General features: G+C 38.8%; 1 protein-coding gene across 1 annotated transcript in view; it reads left to right on the top strand.

Moving 5' to 3' along the window:
* The window catches only part of LOC107673061 (agrin-like), a gene marked incomplete at its 5' end in the record, with an annotated part of 148,835 nt that overhangs the window by 115,623 nt on the left and 12,855 nt on the right, over nucleotides 1-20,357 (top strand). Inside the window, 12 exons of the mRNA XM_016466495.1 lie at nucleotides 1,501-1,628; nucleotides 4,534-4,648; nucleotides 6,565-6,684; nucleotides 6,931-7,272; nucleotides 8,693-8,885; nucleotides 8,988-9,203; nucleotides 9,614-9,843; nucleotides 12,081-12,215; nucleotides 15,061-15,151; nucleotides 16,126-16,290; nucleotides 16,459-16,570; nucleotides 18,155-18,166. Coding sequence (XP_016321981.1) covers nucleotides 1,501-1,628; nucleotides 4,534-4,648; nucleotides 6,565-6,684; nucleotides 6,931-7,272; nucleotides 8,693-8,885; nucleotides 8,988-9,203; nucleotides 9,614-9,843; nucleotides 12,081-12,215; nucleotides 15,061-15,151; nucleotides 16,126-16,290; nucleotides 16,459-16,570; nucleotides 18,155-18,166 — 1,859 coding nt within the window. The remainder of the gene's footprint in view (nucleotides 1-1,500; nucleotides 1,629-4,533; nucleotides 4,649-6,564; nucleotides 6,685-6,930; nucleotides 7,273-8,692; nucleotides 8,886-8,987; nucleotides 9,204-9,613; nucleotides 9,844-12,080; nucleotides 12,216-15,060; nucleotides 15,152-16,125; nucleotides 16,291-16,458; nucleotides 16,571-18,154; nucleotides 18,167-20,357) is intronic.

Below are 20,357 nucleotides of genomic sequence, written 5' to 3'. Positions count from 1 at the left end.
TTATCTTTGTGTAATATTAAAATTAGTTTGATGATCTGAATCTTTTAAGTGTGACAAATATGCAAAAAAAAAAAAACAGGAAGGGGGCAAAAACCTTTTCACGGCACTGTATGTGTTTTTATATGTAACATATTTTTAAATATACTGCAAAATACATTATCATGCTAAGTGAGAAATATTTATGTCTGAATTTTCTCAATTTACTTCTCAAAAAATTCATTTTGGACCCTGGAAAAAAGTATTTAAAGAATAAAGTTTTACATTTCTTTTACTACTGGAATCATGCTTCTGATATAGTTGGTGTTTATTCTCCTCTGTTGTCCTCTATGGACCAATTCTGAGCCTATGATTTAAACTAGGGAGTCTTAGATGCCTCTGCCCTACCCCTCTGCATCAAAGTTAAAATGTTAGTTAAGAATGAATTTACATATCTAGTGTAAATTAAAATTATATAGCTCATTGTACAACAGGAAGCAATCTGGACTCTTTGTAACCAAAGATAAGGACAGTTTTAATGAGTAGACACTAGAAATGATGGACCATAGCCGTATTGTGGTGGAGAATTTGGGACTTTAATTTGAATCCACATCTAAAGCCTGATTTCTCCACATGTCTTTGCGCTCCGTGGGAAATTCGTGTCCTCAGATGTTTCCGATTTAGAATCCGATCGCTGTTTCCCTCCATCTCTCTTCACATTCAAATCTCCCCCATTTGCTCCTTTTTGAAAGTCCCATCAGATACGAGGTGATGTGTGTCTGTGCAAAAAGACCCTTATCATGCAGTTTTAACCAGCTTCTGTCACTCACCCGTTCCTGGGATTAGAAGACAATTACGGCTATCTTTCACGATAATCATGCAAGTGCTTATCCCGGTCCCAACCAAGCTGGAGTTTGGCCGGCATGATTGATTTGGGCAATTTGTTCAGCTGATTACATGCTGCACAGAACCCAGCATCAGGCCCGCTCCCCGCGCTCCTTCAGTCATTTATTCATTATTTATTTCTCTCCGTCATGTAAAAACGGCCTCTGATCCTCTATCGCTCTTTCTGCTTATTAGTGTCAATGAGAAAGGTTAGCAATAACCTTAAAGGAATGTTTAATGATGACCCCGACCCTAGTCGGGACATATGAAAGTGTCTTTTAACCTATTATCTGTGATATATTGTGCAGTGTATGTCAGTGTCGCTGTCTAACCGATCTCTCTCCACTCAGTCCTCCATGCCAGCTTTTGGGAAGAGTCTCGGTCTGGTAAACTCCAGTCCATCCTTCCTTTCAGACCTTCTCCCTTTATCCATATTCTCACATACTTCCCTATACCTCCACCTCCACTGCAAACAAATCTCTCTTTCCTCACACGACTAACCTCACAGAAGCTCCATCACTAACTTACAGACTGGCATTGCACCAATCACAAGTGTGTGTAGCTAAGAGTGGACTGGCACTGTGTTTCATCGAAGTGTCTTTTATATAACCATATGTGCTTCCTTGCATTGCCCCACAGCCACCATGCGTTTCAGTGGCTTCCTGCACCTGGATAAGGTAGAGGGTCAGGAGGTCTTCTACACGCCTGAGATGGAGGACCCCAAGTCAGAGCTGTTCGGCGAAACGGCTCGGAGCATCGAAAGTGCTGTGAGTTATGCTGCCCAAACTTATGCTTGAGTTCACTTTAAGTTCAGCTTTGAAAAGAAGTTCAGATTTCGGTTACAGTTTCATTTTATAAAAACAACTACAAAAACTACATAAAGTTTATGCTGCTTTAGTGATGCTTTATTTTTCAGTTGTGTGGCAGTAGCTCAGTTTCAAAACACTGTAGTTGTTCTAATAACTGACTTGATTGAAGATTAGCTTCTTGTTTATCACAGATTCTTTTCTTGTTTGTTTCAACCCTTTACTACTGTTCTCTTCAAGTTGGCCCCTTGGGAATTAATGCGGAATGCATTGTGATAATTGATGGAATTATCCAACGAAACAGGTTAAATATGCCTTTTGAAAAAATATGTGCCTGGTGATCTGTCAGTGTCTGGAAAGCAGAGCAGTAACATAAAAATAAAATACAGACACTTGATTTTGAAGTTTGTGATCAACACAAATCCTATTTTAGCAACCAGCGCTCAAAACTGTTCAGATCCTAAATATAGTCTGCTAGCACTAGTCACGATACCAACATGTCAGTAACGCATACCAATTCTAGTGAAAATTCATTATTTGATACTAATTTGAAGAGTGCGGCAAAAACTAATATGCTGTTTAATTTTCACTGTAGAATATTAGTTAAATATAAACAAATTAAATCAATTAAACATTTTTAACAATGAAATCTTAATTTATAATAATCAAATTTTAACAGTTAAATTCAGTGACGGTTTTTCTTTTTTTCTTGTTAATATATATTTTTCTTGTTAATACTTTGCCAAAAATGACCTTGTGTTTTTCTCTAATTCAGTTATAATTTTTTATTCAAAGTTTTTTAAGGTACATTACAAAGACGAAAAAGCATGAATGGAATATAGGAACAATACAATCAAATAGAACAAAAAGTAAGTTAGACAGTAAGGTAATAATAGTAATAGTGAACAATTACAAAGAAGTTAGTTAAATAAACAAACATTTGGACCAAGAAGTGCATTTGATACATCACTGCTAGTTTAATAACCTTTTTGTCAATATTATTTGTTTATATATTTAGTTTGTTAGTTTATTTGGTTACACTTTATTTAGATAGTCCACTTTAGACATTCTACTAACTCTAAGTAACTTTGTAACTACATGTCAACTACATGTCAACTATTTCTAATTGATTTGCAACTACATGTCTACTAACTCTCAGAGTAGACTGTTAGGGTAGGTTTAGGGTTAGTAGAATAAGTTGACATATACTTGCAAAGTTTCTGATAGTCAGTATGTTGTATGTTGTTGACCTATCAAAATAAAGTGTTAGAAGATATTAAGCAGACAGTCTACTAATACTCTAATGACTGCTAGTTGACATGTAGTTGCAAAGTTACTTACTGTTAGTAGAATGTCTAAAGTGGACTATCGAAATAAAGTGTTACCGTTTATTTTGGTTTAGTTTTATTTAATTTCCAAAAAGCGATTATTTATCATTTTAGTTGTAATTCACGGTTTCAACACTGGCTGGTATCTTGGCCTCAACTCACCGATACTTTTGACATACTGATAGCCTAGCTTCCTTCACTGAGTTTTTATTGCATTCTTCAGCTGACACTGCAAACTACCTGCCGGCATCTGCCGAAGAAGCTGGCGATTTGTTCTCTGCTTGTTAACCCATTTTGGGTGTGTCTGGGAATGAAGGGCAGTACGATAATGAGTTCCACTTATCACTCTAATGTTAGCTAGTGCTGTGACCATGATTCCCGACAGGGACTAAGCGAGGATGTAATCAGCCTTTCTGTAGGAGCGCTCTACCTGACACAGAAAGCTAATCCCCCATACTTCACTCTCTAACTCGGTGAGGTCCAAATCTCAAATGGGGCCATGGGCAGTACAGAGCCAGCAATTGAAATGGTTTCACTTGCCATGAGCGTGTCCTAATCCCGCTTCTTCATGAAGTTTATGATGCCCCCAGGTTCAACGGAGCACCCCCTCCCCTTCACGCCTCGATATCTCCACCTTGTCTTTCCCTTCACTTAATTTCAACACTGTCCACTAAACTCTGTGTAAGCAGCTTCTGAGGATAGAGACCAGTTTCTGGGTCAGCATTTCCATCCGGCTATGCTGGGCAGCCTGGTTTTGTTGGGGGTCTCTCCAGTGAGGCCTGAAGGAAAGGAGGGAGCGTCTCCTTTCATTTCTTGCCCAGCATGGATCCAAAAGTACAATGAACTCACACAGGGTCAGCCTAGAGGCAAAAGCCATTATGTCTGCGACAACTGTGCGCTTCTCCGAATTCAAGTGCAGCTGTGAATGAAAAGAACGAAGAAGGAAAATGCAAGGCCCTTGGGTGACTTGAATGGGGTACTCGATGGACCTCCTGCTGAGGCACTTTTACAGAATGTGCACACACATCAGAAAGCGCTAGAACAACTCACAAAGCAGTTTGTGAGTCGATTGAGTGCATCCTAATTGGAAACCACTTCTCGTTTACACTAGTTTTGACCAATTAGGTGCACTGAAATGAATTTGGTTTTGGTGAAATGGTCTTTGTATTCAGGGAACCAGCAGCAACTAAGCTCATCTTGCGTTACTCCAAATCGGTGACAGAACTCTCCTACGTGTACCGAGGTGGAAACCGAGTCAATTCTAAACAGGCAGCGTTGTAATCTGACATTTACCGCTGTCTTCGAAATGTGTTCATGTAATTACTTCTGTGCTGCAGTTAAATGTCAGTTTGTGCACCGAGACCCGATGGGGTTCAGTAGAGTTTTTCCACTGACACACTTTCTCATTCTGTGGAGGAATTTGGTGTTAACAAGAACTAGATCAGCACATCGAGCTTATTACCAGTTCACGCACTGCACTTGGGGCATTTACTTTGTTTTTCTCTGTCTTACTTTCTTTCTGCTTTTATTTTCTCCAGCTGAATGAGTTGTTCCGCAAGTCAGATGTCCAGAAAGACTTCCAGAGTGTCCGTGTGAAGAATCTGGCCCCCAGCAACTCCATAATTGCCTTTATCGAGGTTCACTTTGACCCAGGTAAAGTTACACCAAAGGTTTTTCTTAAAGATTGTTAACTCAAAAAGATCTGAATTGTGCCCAATGATAATGTTTTATGTACACATGCTGTTTGTATCATTTCAGTGGCCAACTCACTATTACCAAATAATCTAACGCAGGGGTGCCAAATTTATCTCCTTGAGGTCCACTGTCCTACAGAGTTTGGTTCCAACCCTGCTCCAACACACATACCTGTAGTTTTCAAATAGTCCTGAAGGACTTTATTAGCTGGATCAGGTGCGTTTAATTAGGATTGAAGCTAATCTCAGCAGGACTGTAGCCCTTCAGGAACTGAGTTTGGCACCCCTATCTAATTGCTCAAACTCCCCCACAAAATTAACACTGAGCACATCTTGTGTAACGGAGGCCAGCTAGTGGCTGTGAAGAGGTGAAAACATGCCTGCCTCCCATGCCGGTTGACGTTCGTTTGAGTCCCACTCCAAGCAGTGCGCATAGGACCAGTTACGTTGGTGCTGTGACCCGGATGGTAGTGAGGTTTAGGCGGGTGCGTGTTACAAAGGCCAGCTAGTAGGAAGTGTACAGAAACCTCACACCCCTGGCCTCAAGAGGCATGTTAGTGACTGGCGCTAGAGCCTGCTGTTTTGAGCATCCTTGTTAGCGCACCTGCCTCCCATGCTGATTGACAAATTTGTCAAATCTCACAGTAGGACCGGTAACACTTGACTTGAAAGTTTCAACTGAGCTATATATAGCATGCTATTCCACAATAGTGCAGCATCACTACACAATCCAGGCTCTTTAAAATACAGAACGTGCACTTAACTACAATGTGCATTTGGACATATGCCCAATTATGATGCTTTTCTTCATCATTTGATCACCATTGATTAATAACAGTTGCCATTACAACAGACATCTCTTACATAAAATTACATTTACCACCATCTTTCCATGAAAGTGCAACGTTTAATAAAATTGAAAAATAAAATTAGCCTAATTTGCATAGACAATGACAATGTGTTGCACTGACAAGAATATTTGTAACTTAATATAAATATTTCAGTGCATTTATCTGGATTAAACTGCATTGCATGTGCTTAGTGAAGACTGTTTTTTGTGTTAAAATATGGTACAGTTGAATTTGCCCCTTAATGTTCTTTATTATCTGTCTCCCCCAGTCGTTCTGTTTTTCGTTATCCTGTTTTTATTTACTTTCTTGTTTCAAGCTGCTTCTAATTTATTTCTAAAGCGACTCTAGCAGACAAAGCACACAGTCCAACTTATATCCTCCTCTCACATCAAAATTCCCCCAGTCTGCGCTCCTTTAGAAACGTGCCTGCAGCAAGAAATAAAAAGCACATAAAAACTCCCTTGTATGTTTGAAGAAAATAATAATTCAACACAGCAGAATGAGGCGTATAAGTTAAGTAAAAGAATCCCTGATGATACGGCTCTCGTCTTTTCTGTCTGCCGGAGCGGTCAGAGAGCGTGGCCTTTTTAGCGAGGTAATTTATTAGCTAGGGCTTCTGAAAAAGCTCCTTTATTTCAGTCTCCATCGCTTCTCATGCTTTTAAGACCCTGAGCATCACACTAGCTGATAAAAATCTCCTTCGCTATTCTCTTTTTATTGGTCCCCTTCAGCGGCACAAGAGCACTATTCTAGCACAAGCGCCTGTCGTAAAGGCGGTCTGCGGTGGCCAGTAACAGGGCCATCTGTGGAAGCGTTATTAGAGTGTTTCATCCCAACGTCCCTGAAATGCATGGAGGTTCAAGAACAGATTCTCCCAAGGGCCTATTACATACACGCAGGCTTTTCTGTATATATTTGCAGTATGTTATGTCAAGTGCGAGGGTGGTGGGGCTGGTTAGTGCCGGTTCTTCTGTGCAATATGTTCACCTCTGGCTCTGTTTAATGTTGTGTTCTTGTGCTACAGACACAAGGTTCAGTGTGGAGGCTATTGAGGGAGCCCTTCTCAAACAGCTCAAGGCGTCTAAAGACACTGGTATCGTTGTGAAGAAACCTGAGGAAGAGAACATCCGCATCACCACCTATGGTAACCTGCTTGAAATTGCTTTTCCGTCCTTTTTCTTTTTCTCTTGCTGCCTTTGTTGAATGTGATTGCTCGTCAAGCTGACATTTGATAATCATAAGTGCCCGCGGGACTCAAATAACTCAAAAAGATCCAGCTTATTGAACGTGAGACTGTATGTCTCAGCCTCTGTTTAATTTGTCAAGAATTAAACATGTCTATCCTGACTAAGGCCTGTTGACCTACTTTTTCCTTCTCCCCATTTTTTAGGTCTTTCAGCTGTTCCTTTCTTCACCACCACCACGACCACCGTAGCGTCAGTCACAACTCCCACCACCACTACGCTGTCTCCCACTTCTGCATTTACCACGCTCCACCCAACCACCACCAGACGGCCCTTCACCAGCCGCAGGACCACCACAGACGCACCAGCCACCACCACTCCATCCAAGGCCCCCACAACCACAGTCTCGCTGAAGAACAGACTGGCGGTCCACGGCAAAAGGCCGTGCGACTCCCAGCCCTGCCGTCACGGTGGAACCTGCGAGGAGGAGGACAATGACTTCACCTGTATCTGTCCTGCAGGAAGAGGAGGAGCTGTGTGCGAGAAAGGTGAGGAGAACTACAAAAACTTGAAAAAATGTGTGCATTGCAGGGACAACTGGGTGAAATCATAGCCAGGTCATATTTTAATGACCCCATAATCAACAGAAAAAAAAATATCTTTGCATAATAAAACAAAAACTAATTTTTAGGACCACTTAAGATTTATTTGTTGCATTATTATGTTATTTTCATGAAAATTAAATACATTTTTCATATCCATTTTTTCTTATACATCTCATTAATGGAATGTGTCTGGACAATTAAAATTTGAGGGGTTTTCTGGAAATTATAATAATGTTCTCAGTGGTGATTTTTATTAAAATGCTTTAATAATATGTTGTTTTTTAATCAACATAAAAGGCTGTACAACAAATACTACCATGAATACTTTACAGTTTTAAACATTTTAATATATCAGTGTTTTAATAGAATTTATAATATATATGCATTTAAATAAAATAAATATATACTTTTTTGCATTATGCTAATTTGACTTGTTTTTTAGGAATTGTGTTTTATTATAATGAAAATAATGTCTTAATGCAGAAAAACTAGCATTTCATTTGATTATAATCATTTTCTTCAAGTATTGTTTCCTATTTCTTTTGATCTTTCTTTTGGTGTGAAATAAAAACCACAACAGAAGTACACTTGAATATTTCAGATATGTTTTAATATTAATTATTATTAATAATTGATTGCAATTAAATATGTATTTTTTATTACTGTTATTATTTATGATTCATATTTCGGCATATTTGAATCCTTTGAAGAAAAAAAAAAGTATTCAATAAGGATTGAATTCAAAATTGTAGCCCTGCTGTTACCCTGAAAAGAAATTTTAGCTCAATTCATTGTCTCTGTTGGTGGTATTGGGATATGAAACTACCTTTTGCAACTGTGTCAAGTTATAATTGACACTAATTACATCGATGAACTTTAGTTAGTATCAAACCGCTGTGAGGTGAAAAAAGCCACTAATTAAAGGCTTGTAAGCAGCCCTCAAACACTTCCTCTGATCAATCGGGCCATTAAAGAGTGATGAAGAGAGAAGGCTTCATCGGCCTTGCATTCTCCCGAGAAAAGGGTGAGAGACAGCCAAGAGAGAGAGGTGTTGATACATTTCTGAGCATGGGGATTCTCTGTCTGGAATGTAAATGTCTAACGGAAAAAGGTCCAGAGAGAACTACAGTACTCACCGTTGCAGGTCTATGTTTTTTCACCCTAGGGAATAAAGCAAACACAACATGAACTGCACATTACTGTAGTATTGACAGGGGTATCTGCGTTATCTGAGGGAGACACACTTAAGCACACTTTTGTTTGTCACTCTATCAGTAAAGAGCAGACTGTTAAGGGATTGAAGGCCAGGTTGAGAGCCTCTGATGACCTGCTTTATCTGTCTTCTACCTTCTGCCCTACTCAGTTATAAAGTACTTCATACCATCCTTTGGTGGCAAGTCTTACCTGGCTTTCCGAACCATGAGGGCCTACCACACTGTGCGAATTGCCATGGAGTTCAGAGCTTCGGAAATGACAGGGATATTGCTGTATAATGGCCAAAAGGGCAAAAAGGACTTCTTGTCTCTGGCACTGTTTGAGGGACATGTGGAGCTCAGGTAAGTGACCCACATTTGTTATATACTCTAGGGATGGAAATCAGTTCTTATGGCCATTGCAGATCCATTAACCATTTTAATTTGTGATTTTTCTCCATGAAGGTTTAACACTGGTTCTGGGACGTCTTCAGTGATCAGTAAGGTCCTGGTAAGACCGGGTCGCTGGCATCAGCTCGTAGTAGTGCGTAACAGGCGTAATGCCATGCTGAGCGTGGACAATGAGCCGAGCGTTGAAGGACAAAGTCCCCCAGGAACAGATGGACTCAACCTGGACACAGACCTTTTCATCGGAGGAGTGCTTGAAGACATGATACCAGAGTAAGAGAAGCTCCAGAACGCCTCTAAATAACACTAACAAGAGCCCCTTTAGTCTTGTTAGAAGCCATAATGAAACAATATGGAGAATAATAACCTAAACCACTGACTGCCTGAGATTGTCTGCGCATGTTTGAAGAAACCTGCCAGAACAGCTAATATGACTTAATAAGATTGAGCAGAAATAGCCAAATCAAATTAGCATCAGTCAGAGATGTTGTGAAATGTTCTTGTGGGTCTAATTGAATGTTTTTCCATCTGTTCTCAGTCAGGCAGAGAGTGTCTTTTCTCAATTGAGAAGAAGACGTCTTTGTTTTTTAGTTAATCATTTCATGCTTTTGTTACATTTTCCGTGTCATTTACGAATTAAGACGAGCATTAAGGAACTGACAAGAACTGACTTGTTCTTGCAGTGTAAAGGAGAGGACGTCAGTTTCCACAGGCCTGGTGGGCTGCATCCGCATGCTGGACGTCAACAACTTGTTCTATAACCTGCAAGAGAATGGCGACAGCGTTTTGTACGGCTCAGGCGTGGGTGAGTGCGGCAACAATCCATGCATGCCGAACCCCTGCAAGAACGGAGCCTCCTGCCAGGTCAAAGAAGCCGAGATGTTCCACTGCAAATGTGTCAATGGTTTCTCTGGTAAGTGCACCTTTTGACTTTAACATATTTTCTTTGAACACTTTCATTGGTTACGCTAGTGTTGTCTCCAAAAACAGATTGCTGTTCCATTTGGTGCCAACAGTGATGCTGAATTGACAACCTTCACCTTTAACTATACACTATTGAAATATAAAAGGTTCTGCAGTCACTCTCTGTTGAGTTCTGAATATCTGGACTTGACTGTATTGATGAAAGATTCAGCAGGGCAGAGGATGCTTGTCTAATCAGTTTTGAGCCTTATGGGTATGTAAGAAAGATGAGTGTTTACCCAATAATATGAAGGCAGCAAGGACAAACATGCAGCGAATACAAAAAATTTCACCAGTCCTGGATAGAAAGTTAATAGAAGAACCGTCAATGTTTTCAGAACAACAGACACAAGCTATATTTCTCACAGTTCAATAACTTAAAAAAAAAATGATCGTATTAAACAAAATCAAACATTATTCAGTTAATTCAGAGCCACTTTTGATCAACTGAATCTGATCAAGTCTCTCATGGACAGGCAGGGTTTTTCTTGTGTCTCTATTTATTTATTTTGAATAATAAATACTTTTGAATTGAGTATCTTGGATCTTACTGGGCAATTTTTTTTTTTTATGTTACAAGGCAAAATGTATAATGTTACAAAAAATTATATTACGAATAATAACAATAGTTTACAACATTACAGTTTTTATTGTATTTTTGAACAAATAAATGCAGCCTTGGTGAGCATAAAAGAAGTCTTCTTTCAAAACATCAAGAAACCATACCAGCTGCAAACTTGTGAATGGTAGTATATATTCCACTGGTGTGCTTGGCCCTGTAATTATTGCTTGCAGCTGTATGTTGAACTGTTTCTGGCTTTCTCCTGTATGTCCATCTTTGCTTTCTCACAGCATAAGGAACGGTCGGAATCATCCACACTGTAGAAGTTACTGTGTTCTCTTTGTTCACTTTGAAGAAGCTTCTTTTTTTCTCTCCATCTTGCAGTGTTGCTCCAGACATTTGAAATATTGCCCAGAGTAAATTGCTCTGTTGTTCTGCTCACAAGCCTTTATTGAACAACCTTTATAATAATACAGTTCAATATCTTCCACTTTATTTCAGTGCTGCAGAATGGCTGCAATGAGGTGTGTAGGAAAATGAAGACCCTTTGAAGTAGAAGTGTACACAAAGAAATTGGCTAGAGGGATAAATATGTGGGATAACCTTTAATGTTTAAAGAGCAGGATTGTAAGTTGGAGGGTTGTCGTACTGTCTCCGTGATAGTGCGGCCTTATAGTTTGAGAGCAAAAGAGAGAGACACCTAGCAGAGCGTCTCAGAACGCGGCGGGGGCTTTCATTACAGCAAGCAGCAGCTGCCGCCCGTGGCGTGATCTCCTACTATGTTCTTTGTGATGATGGGAGTGTTCTGATGAGGCTAGAAGCACTGACCTGAAGGATTTTCAGTCTCAAACCAGGAGGGCACACAAGCACACCATGCGGCACGGCGGCTTAATCTAAATTTGTAATGATTCAAAATAGAATCCTATTAGAAAGCCTCTACGCTCTTAAAAACAAAGCTTCTTTATTGGAATCTACGGTTCCAGGAAGAACATTTACAGTAGCATCCATGTAATCTTTCCATTGAACAAAAAGTGCTTTATAGTGGAAAAAATGTTCTTATTAAAAACATGTTTCACACTAAGAAAAAATGGTTAATATAGGAACTGAAAGGTTCTTTGGGGAACCCAAAATTGTTCTTCCACTGCGAAACCCCACTTTTGGAGCCTTTATTTTTAAGTGTGTTTAAGTGGAAATTCAAGTCAGCTCACTCAAATGCCATCTTTGTAACACTTCTAGGCAGCTCGATTTCAAACTGTTTTTCAAAGTCATGTTTTAATAACATATTTCATATTAGCAATAAAATCTGATAACAGTGGTATCATCAATTTAGCTTCTTTAGCTCAAATCATGCTTAAAAACTGTATTTATCACAGTAATGCTATCTTTCAGCTAATGGCTAGTAAACAAACTCTATCAAAAAGGTGATTGACTCTTTTTGATTTGTGAGGCAGTACTGATTGCCGCCATATTAATTTCTCTCATTCATTTCAGTGCAATTAGTTCTTCCTCCTTACACTGTGACTTAACTAGCCAGTTTGTATGAGGATTGACAGGAAGTTGTTTGATTTCTCCCCAAGTGGCTTCTTATCTTTTGTTTCACAAAAAATGTTAATTTCTGTAAACAGGTCCAACCTGCGCTGACACCCACAACCCTTGCGACCCCAATAAATGCCACCCGTCATCGCGGTGCCAGGTCCTTCCGGAAGGAGGTTACAAATGCGAATGTCCAATGGGACGTGAAGGCAAGCACTGTGAAAAAGGTACAGTACTACATCATAGTAAAAATACAGTAAATGAGCCTATCGACTCTCCTAAGGACTGAAATAACTGCTACATCTCAGTTGTAATTTCAGTATTGATTTTTGTCAGGATCGATTGGTCTGACTGGGATATTGGCTGTAGAATCATCAAGGGGAAAAAAGGGCTGAGGTTATGGTGGGGTGGTAAAAGTGAGATTCTCCAGTTGGAGTCTCCAGTACTGTAAAATAGGTTTTACCAGCTAATATAATGGAGAGTCAGCATCTGGGAGGTGATTTGAAATTATTTTACCGTTTACACTATGTCTGAGCTGCCATCCTGAATTGGAAGATCAAACATATGGGGGGTTGATGGGGGGTGGATTACTCTCCTATGGGAGCTGGACCCTAACCAGGGAAGAGATGCTTCGTTCTTTTGCCATTTCGAAGCTTTCATTAGTACTGTCACTCTGTTGCGTTTCCCTCTCTCACCTCATTAAAATTCCTACAGATGTTTTAGACTGCAAGCATTAGAAAAGGGGAAATTGAGCCAATTAAATTAAGGTTAAATTAGCCTATATAGTGCAATAGTGACCGCCCACTTTTTTCAGCTGCATTGGTTCTGAAAATATTTTTCCCATTCATTTTCTCCATAGGGATTTTAAAAATGTCTACATTAAAGAATTATAAGCCATGAACCAAACCAAGCAGCTACGAAGTGAATCACAACATTGCAAACTTTGATTTGAAGCAAAACATTTTGAAAATTGGACAAAAAGACACTCATGACTGTGTACTTAACGGCTTAAAGGGATAGTTCACCCTAAAAATTAAAATTTTGTCCTCATTTACACACCCTCATGTCGTTCCAAACCTGTATGAGTTTCTTTCTCATGTTGAACATAAAAGAAGATATTTTGAAGAATGATAGAAATACTATGGAAGTCAATGGGGACCATCAACTGTTTGATAACAGTTGATGGTCCCCATTGACTTCCATAGTATTCTGTGTACTTAACGGCTTAAAGGGATAGTTCACCCTAAAAATTAAAATTTTGTCCTCATTTACACACCCTCATGTCGTTCCAAACCTGTATGAGTTTCTTTCTCATGTTGAACATAAAAGAAGATATTTTGAAGAATGATAGAAATACTATGGAAGTCAATGGGGGCCAACAACATTTTGGTTCATCAAAATTCTTCAAAATAGAAACTTATACAGGTTTGGAATGACATGAGGGAGAGTAAATGATGACAAAATTTTCATTTTTGGGTGAACTATTCCTTTAATGAGGAAAAGAATGATTGGTGGAGATTTTTTACAGAATTATAGGTAATGTAGTCTCTCATAAGGATTCCCGCTGTTAAACAATACAAAATAAGTTGAAATACTGTGGGCTTATTCAACAAAAGCATGTACAGTCGATCACCAACCTTGTAGCTCACAGCAGGGTTGACTTTAAAGGTTTATAAGTTATTGTTACAAATTCCCTATGAAGAACATGAAAAGATCTTTTACTTTTGGAACCCGATTGTTGCACATTATATGGCTTCCAACACATTTCTGTCACCATCAAGTCTTTACTGATTGGTTAAAAACTTAATTTTCAGGACTATCAGGACTGTCTGTATCAGCAATACTATTTCAGTATTTTTATGAACAATATGATGTCACTAATAGTGGGCGGGCCAGTTTTTATCATTCACAAGGTACCCCAGGATTGTAGTATGTCATTGCACACACATGCAAGCACCTGTTCAACCCAGAACTGTCAAACGAGAGGGGCCATAGAGTCACCTTTTTGTCTAAGAAAGTCTCCATTAGCGAGTGATTAAAATAAATTGAGGTGAACCAGAATCAATGAGTTGAGCACATCCATCAGACGGAGTGTTTTTTTTTTATCGCTTGAATCAATGAGATGAGTAATTCTATCAGTCAGCTGCACATCATGATTAATGGGGAGTCAGTCGGGCAAAGTGTCCAGGGAGAGTGGCTCTCTCAGATAAGAGACTGTCCAGCCCCGTTTGGCTCTTCTGAAATGAGTAAGTCAGAAACAGGAGAGCGCTCCCTTCTGGACGAGGCCAGAAGGTAAATACATGCAGCGTGCTGAAAGAAGGAAATTTACATTACGTAACAGTCTAGTCAGGAAACACTTGACTCGGGAGATACAATATGCTATTGTCTCTGAAGCACTGCTGTCCTAAAGAACAAAGTAATGCGTGATTCATTCATTAGCTGCCATTTGGAAATGAATTTTTATAATCAGTGAATAGTGTTTGAAAAATCAATGTGGTGTATTTCAGAGTAATAAATATATGTTCTTATAATAAATATATATATTTAATAAGAAAAAAGCATCCTAGTTTGCTAAACAAATGCTTAATTCTAATGCTAAAAAAAACTATATTTCAAAATATATAGGTAAAACAAAAAAGGACCATTCAGTTGTCAGTAATTTACCAAATAACAGCCCTGTCCTGTACTATTGGATGTTGCCAAGTCCTAAGCTGATTGCAGTACAGAAATAAAGGCCTGTCCTTTGTCACTTTCCATTTTGACTCCTCACTTCCTTGTGGTGTCTGCAAGTGTTGTGTCTTCTTGTACAATAGCGAAGCTGCTGCTGTGTTAAACAATAGCAAATTAGCTTTTTAATCTCAGTCTACCATTCCAGACTGAGCATGCGCTCATCCTGTGTAATTACTGCAGGATGCATGCTGGGCTGAGTGGCAGTGCTATGTGTTGATGGGTGTGAGTGTATGTGTGATCGGATAAGCTATACACTGTCACTGTCTGGTCTCATAATTGGAGGAACATCTCAAACACATTAAGTTATCTGCAAAGCATAATGGACTTTTTCATATTTCTCAGTGTCAGACAAGGGAGGTGCTTTCATTCCTTACTTTACTGGAGATTCTTTCCTGGAGCTCAAGGGCCTTCATCTCTACGGCCAGGATCTGAGGTATTGCATTATATATTGGCTATTGCATTTATTATTATGATGCACATAGTAGTGTTATATTAGTGGTGGTCTTCTGAAATGAGACAAGGACAAAGTCCTCTCCGCTTGTGTTTTTACTTCATTCATGTTAGTTATATTCAAAGTTTTTGGGTTAAAAGGCATGTTATATGTAAGGATTATTATTAAGAAGAATTATATTTTATTTGAAAGTGTCTTGTATATCAATATTGTGTTGTATATTAATAATATAATAATTATAATCATCATCATCATACAATGAATAATTAAATAAACAACATATAATCATATTTTGTGTATTTGTCACTGCTAACTATTGTTGTTGATAATATATTAACAGTTACTAAATATCTTATTAATAATACCTTCTTTTCAGACTAAGGCCTGGTTTCACAGATAGGGCTTAGACTAAGTCAGGATTAGGCCATAGTTTAATTAGAACATTTAAGTAATTTTTATAAATGTGCCTTAGAAAAAACATTACTGGTGTGCATCTTGAGACATAACAATGGCACTAATATATTTTAAGATCAGTCAGTGTAAGTTTATTTCAGCTGAAACAGCTCAGACTTACATTTTAGTCTGGGACTAGGCTTAAGCCTTGTCTGTGAAGCTGGGGGTAAATATCTTATTAATAATGCCTTCTTCTCAGACCATTACTTAAAAAATACTTGGTAAACACCACTGGTTTAATTATGCTCCATCTCACTCATATTATTTCATGTTTCAAGTCATTTCAAGTTCATTTAGATTCGGACATGTTGAATTTGATTCCGAAATTATGTTCAGTAACTTGGTTGAGCTGTTAACTCAGTAATTAGTCCATCCATTTCCACCAATTTTGATGCATATTTGCTGACTGAATGCGAACATTGTTTCTCACAATACTTTTTGCCTGTCTCAAGGTAGAAAACCTCTTTTATGTATCTAATCGAGCTATACTCATTTGTTCACAGGCAAAAGTTCAGCATGACTGTGGTTCTGTTGGCCAATGACTCCAAAGGCATGATCTTCTACAACGGTCAGAAGACTGACGGCAAAGGAGATTTCATCTCTCTCTCCCTGAATGATGGTATCCTGGAGTTTAGATATGACCTGGGCAAAGGACCAGCTGTCATTAGGTAAACAGCACTCTCTATAGTTATATTCAAATGGAATTAAATTATAATTACTCGGCTGTGTTGTGTTCTGTTTCAGTTTATCTAACTGTAGCTTTTGGGTTTATTTTCATATTGCTATTAAGAGGGGCAAATAAACATTTTTCCCATCTTTTTGTGTGTGTGCAACAGGAGTAAAGAAAAAATCAAGCTGAACGAATGGAGCACAGTGAATCTGGAGAGGGCCAGCAGAAAAGGAGAGATCAGCATTAACGGCAAAGACCCCGTCAGAGGAGAAGCGCCGGTATGAAAACCCTCTTATGCTGCCCTATAAAGGCCAAAAACATCACCCTTCTTTACAAGAACAAGTCAAACTAGCTGTTCCGTCCCTTGCCAAAAAGTACTGTGATGGTACTTCGATATACAGTGGAGTCCAAAAGCACAAATAGTTTTTTTGACTGAAAATAAAGGAATATTTCAGATTTTTATGTCACTAATCAAATAATTTGTGACACTGATAATATGACTCTGTACAGACGGTCAGATGTTCTTCCGTTGAAGCTCAAAATGTTTTTTGAATCATCTCAAATCATGCTGGAGAACATGATCATTTCTGAGCAGTTCATACAGATCCAGTGCTGCTGTCAGTAAAGCAAAAGAAAGGCAAACAAATACCAAGTTCTAAAATAATTCTTAAATATTCATTTTTTCGAATAAACTTTTTACTCAAGCTGTTATGCTGAGAATGTCAACTGTGTTAAAATATATATATATATATAATTTTTTAAATTTTGATTGTAAGATACAAGCATTTTCAAAAGACTTTTAGACCCCACTGTACAACATGGTATTGCATGATTACCATATTCAAATACTATGATATTGACATTTCAGATAATACTATGGTATTATCATGGTATATTTCAAAGAAACCATGATATTACCATGACGCTAATTGATATTGTCCAGAAAGTCATGCTTTGTTTGGTGCATTCTTTGAAGTTTAGTTGGCTGCTTTTCACGCAGGGTCTGGGGTGCATGTGTGGGAAGCTTTCGAAACTTCCCTCTTTTACATCTCGTACTTGTGGTCTTTTGTCTGTGCCCTCCGTTTTCTTTTAATTGCCATGTGGAAATGACTCTGTTGTGCTACGGATTCGCACCCACTCAGATCAATCCCAGCAGCCTCGTGTCAAAGCCGAAGTACGATAGCAGAACAATCGGGCCGCTCTCATACACAAATCGAGGCCATGTAATAATCTCAAAACTCTCTCATCCTCCAGTTATTCTAAATAGTGTAATTTGTGATTAGCTTGATGTAGTCTTACGCGTAGGCACTTAAGTGTGCCTTTTTTCGTCATTAAACCTTCCTACGTATGATAATTGTGTTTCATTTCAGCGGTAGAGGCAGGAAAATCTTATTAAAGCGAAAGCGTGAGAGGATGAGAGAGGAAAAAATGTGAAGAAACCAGAAGGGTCTTGTTCTAAAGGGGCCATCTGCAGCGAAACCCCAAGAGAAATACTTTCATATTGCCTCGATGGCCTCAGCCGTTCCACTGAACAGACCCTAACTACACTGCCGTATCACAAAGTAAATATAAATAATGCGGGTGCAGTAGTGTAAAACATAGCGCAACTTTAATGCCATTTCTGATTTACTCTGAACATTTGTTTTCGTGGCACTGTACACACACATATATATTTATTTACTTGCGACCTGCATGCTAAGTGTCTTGCTTGAGCTACGCGTGTGAATATTTTATTCCTCAGGCTTACAGTTTACTGCATGGGTTCTGTTCTGTGTGTACTGACATCCTCTGTGTTTTCTACACTGGTAACATTTTTTTTCTTCCTTCCCCTGTGCTCTTTTTGTGTGCTGTCTGGATATAAGAAATCACGCAAGGTAATGACTGAAGTCTGAAATCGCTTTCTCGAATCAACATCCTCATTCCCACCAAAAGCAACTGTCCATTTCAGCTTCATTGTCCATTAGTCAAGATCTGGTAGAGGATCAAACGAAACGAAACGAAACGATGGGGAGGGTTTTTTTCCCCTCCTCTTCAAACCATTCCATATGCTGAAAGGAACGAGGCAGAGAGAGATTTGGCTTTCACCTCAGACCAGCTGGTATGGGGGCGACGAGGTAGAGAGTTATCATTTGACCACCATTGTTTCATCACCCTTCCAACAACAATGAAATGTCTTCATTAGTCTCGCGTGGGAGGGCCATTAAACCGCCTCACTGTGGCTGTAGACTGCGAAAGAAATGCTGCTGGCGTGGGAGAGAAAGGGAGTGTTATCAAGAGAAGAACGAGATGTGAGAGGAATAGCGCGTGGTACAGAGCTAGGAGTTGTTCTTTTGGCACAATTGTTTTTGGACCCTTCAAGGGTGTCTTACATTTTTTTTGTTGTTTGTTTGTTTGAGGTGGTACCATTGACAGTCCTGGCTCACTTGCTGCCCTAGGCAACACAAGACATGACCAAAGAGAAAGACATTCTATAAATAAGTGCGAGACATGATAGTCTAGTGAGAGAGTTTCTTTTTAGAATCCAAGGCGACTTAGATGTTCAGATGTGTAACTTTTGAACCCAAAACTTTTTGAACTTTCGGGTTAGGGTTAGAAGTCTCTTATGTTCACCAGATTCCTCTTGATAATGTCAGATAACTTTGATAGAAAGGTATGTAATTAATTATGTTGTATAGCTGTCAGCTGTTAAATATTAAGTACAAAATTAGATTTAGGTCAACCAGTTACCAAACAATGCTTAATTTTGTTCAGTCTGTGGTGTAAAAAGGTCGCATTAGCAATTAAAGAAAAAACACTTAAGCAAAACATGGTCAGGTCAAAGTGTCTGAATAATTTTTGGTCCCAAATTTTTATTAGTTTTACTTGTAGTGAAGAATTGTATGAAGAATTTTTGGGTATAATATGTCACAGTTTACTTTATTTTGCTATCCTCACTTACATAAATTAACTATAGTGTCCTGCACCCACTAGTAAAAAAAAAATATCAAAAATGATATCTGATTGTAACATTATAAATGTCTTTACAGTCACTTTTGATAAATTAAATTCATTCTTGCTTAATAAAATTAGTACTTTTTCTGACCCTAAACTTTAAAATGCTAGTATATCATTAAAGGGGTCATATGATGCTTTTTTAAAGATCATTATTTTGTGTATTTGGTGTAACAGAATATGCTGACATGCTTTAATGTTCAAAAAACACATTATTTTTCAAATACTGTACATTGTTGTAGGTCCTCTATGCCCCGCCTCTCTCAAACGCTTCGTTTTCTATAAAGTCCCTCCTTCCGACAAGTGCAGTCTGCTCTGATTGGCCAGCTGACCCAGTGCATTGTGATTGGCCGAACACCGCAAGCACTCGTCGGAAATGTAACGCCCCTTACCATAATCGCGAGCTTCATCTTTCAAAATAAATGTAAAGACAGAGCCCGAAAGGGGAACAGAGTCACTTGACAGACACCGTGATGAAGCTGGTATGTGTTTGTGTCTCTCTCTCTCTCTCTCTCTCTTATCTATGCACAATCAGCTTGTAACACTCCAAAGAGAAAGGAAAACTTGAAATCGCATCATATGACCCCTTTAATAAAGTTATATTTTATTAAGTTTTTATTAATGTGTAATATTATTGGTGATTATATGACAGCTAGTGATGATTTTTATCAACTTTGACATTTTAAAAATAATGTAATTTTCAGTTTAAAGCAAATGATTTGCGCAAGGTGCAACTGTCTGCATTTCTACCAATGTGTTTTAAACAAACACCTTTTTTTACCTACAACAATCGTGCAACTTAATTATCGAAGATACTCATTTTTCTTGGAAATTGCATTTCAAATTCTTGGCTCAGAAATCGGAGGGGGCACGTGCCAGTTTGAGTGGGCATGATGCTTCAAGGGCCCTTGGGGAAACTTCCTAAATAACACTGGCAGTTAGCTATTCACTTCACCTGCTCAATCTCAGTCTCAGCTCGTGTTGGCAGGGAACGGGAGAGTGAAAATGTCTCTCCCAGCCTGTGGCTGTCGGTGCATTGCAGCTTTGTGTCAAGACTTCTCATTGCACACGTCT

The sequence above is a fragment of the Sinocyclocheilus anshuiensis genome, unplaced genomic scaffold (assembly GCF_001515605.1).
Source record: "Sinocyclocheilus anshuiensis isolate Anshui unplaced genomic scaffold, SAMN03320099.WGS_v1.1 scaffold364, whole genome shotgun sequence".
NCBI classification, from domain to species: Eukaryota; Metazoa; Chordata; class Actinopteri; order Cypriniformes; family Cyprinidae; genus Sinocyclocheilus; species Sinocyclocheilus anshuiensis.
The sequence above is the reverse complement of the archived record's forward strand: the minus strand, read 5'-3'. Positions and strand labels throughout refer to the sequence as shown.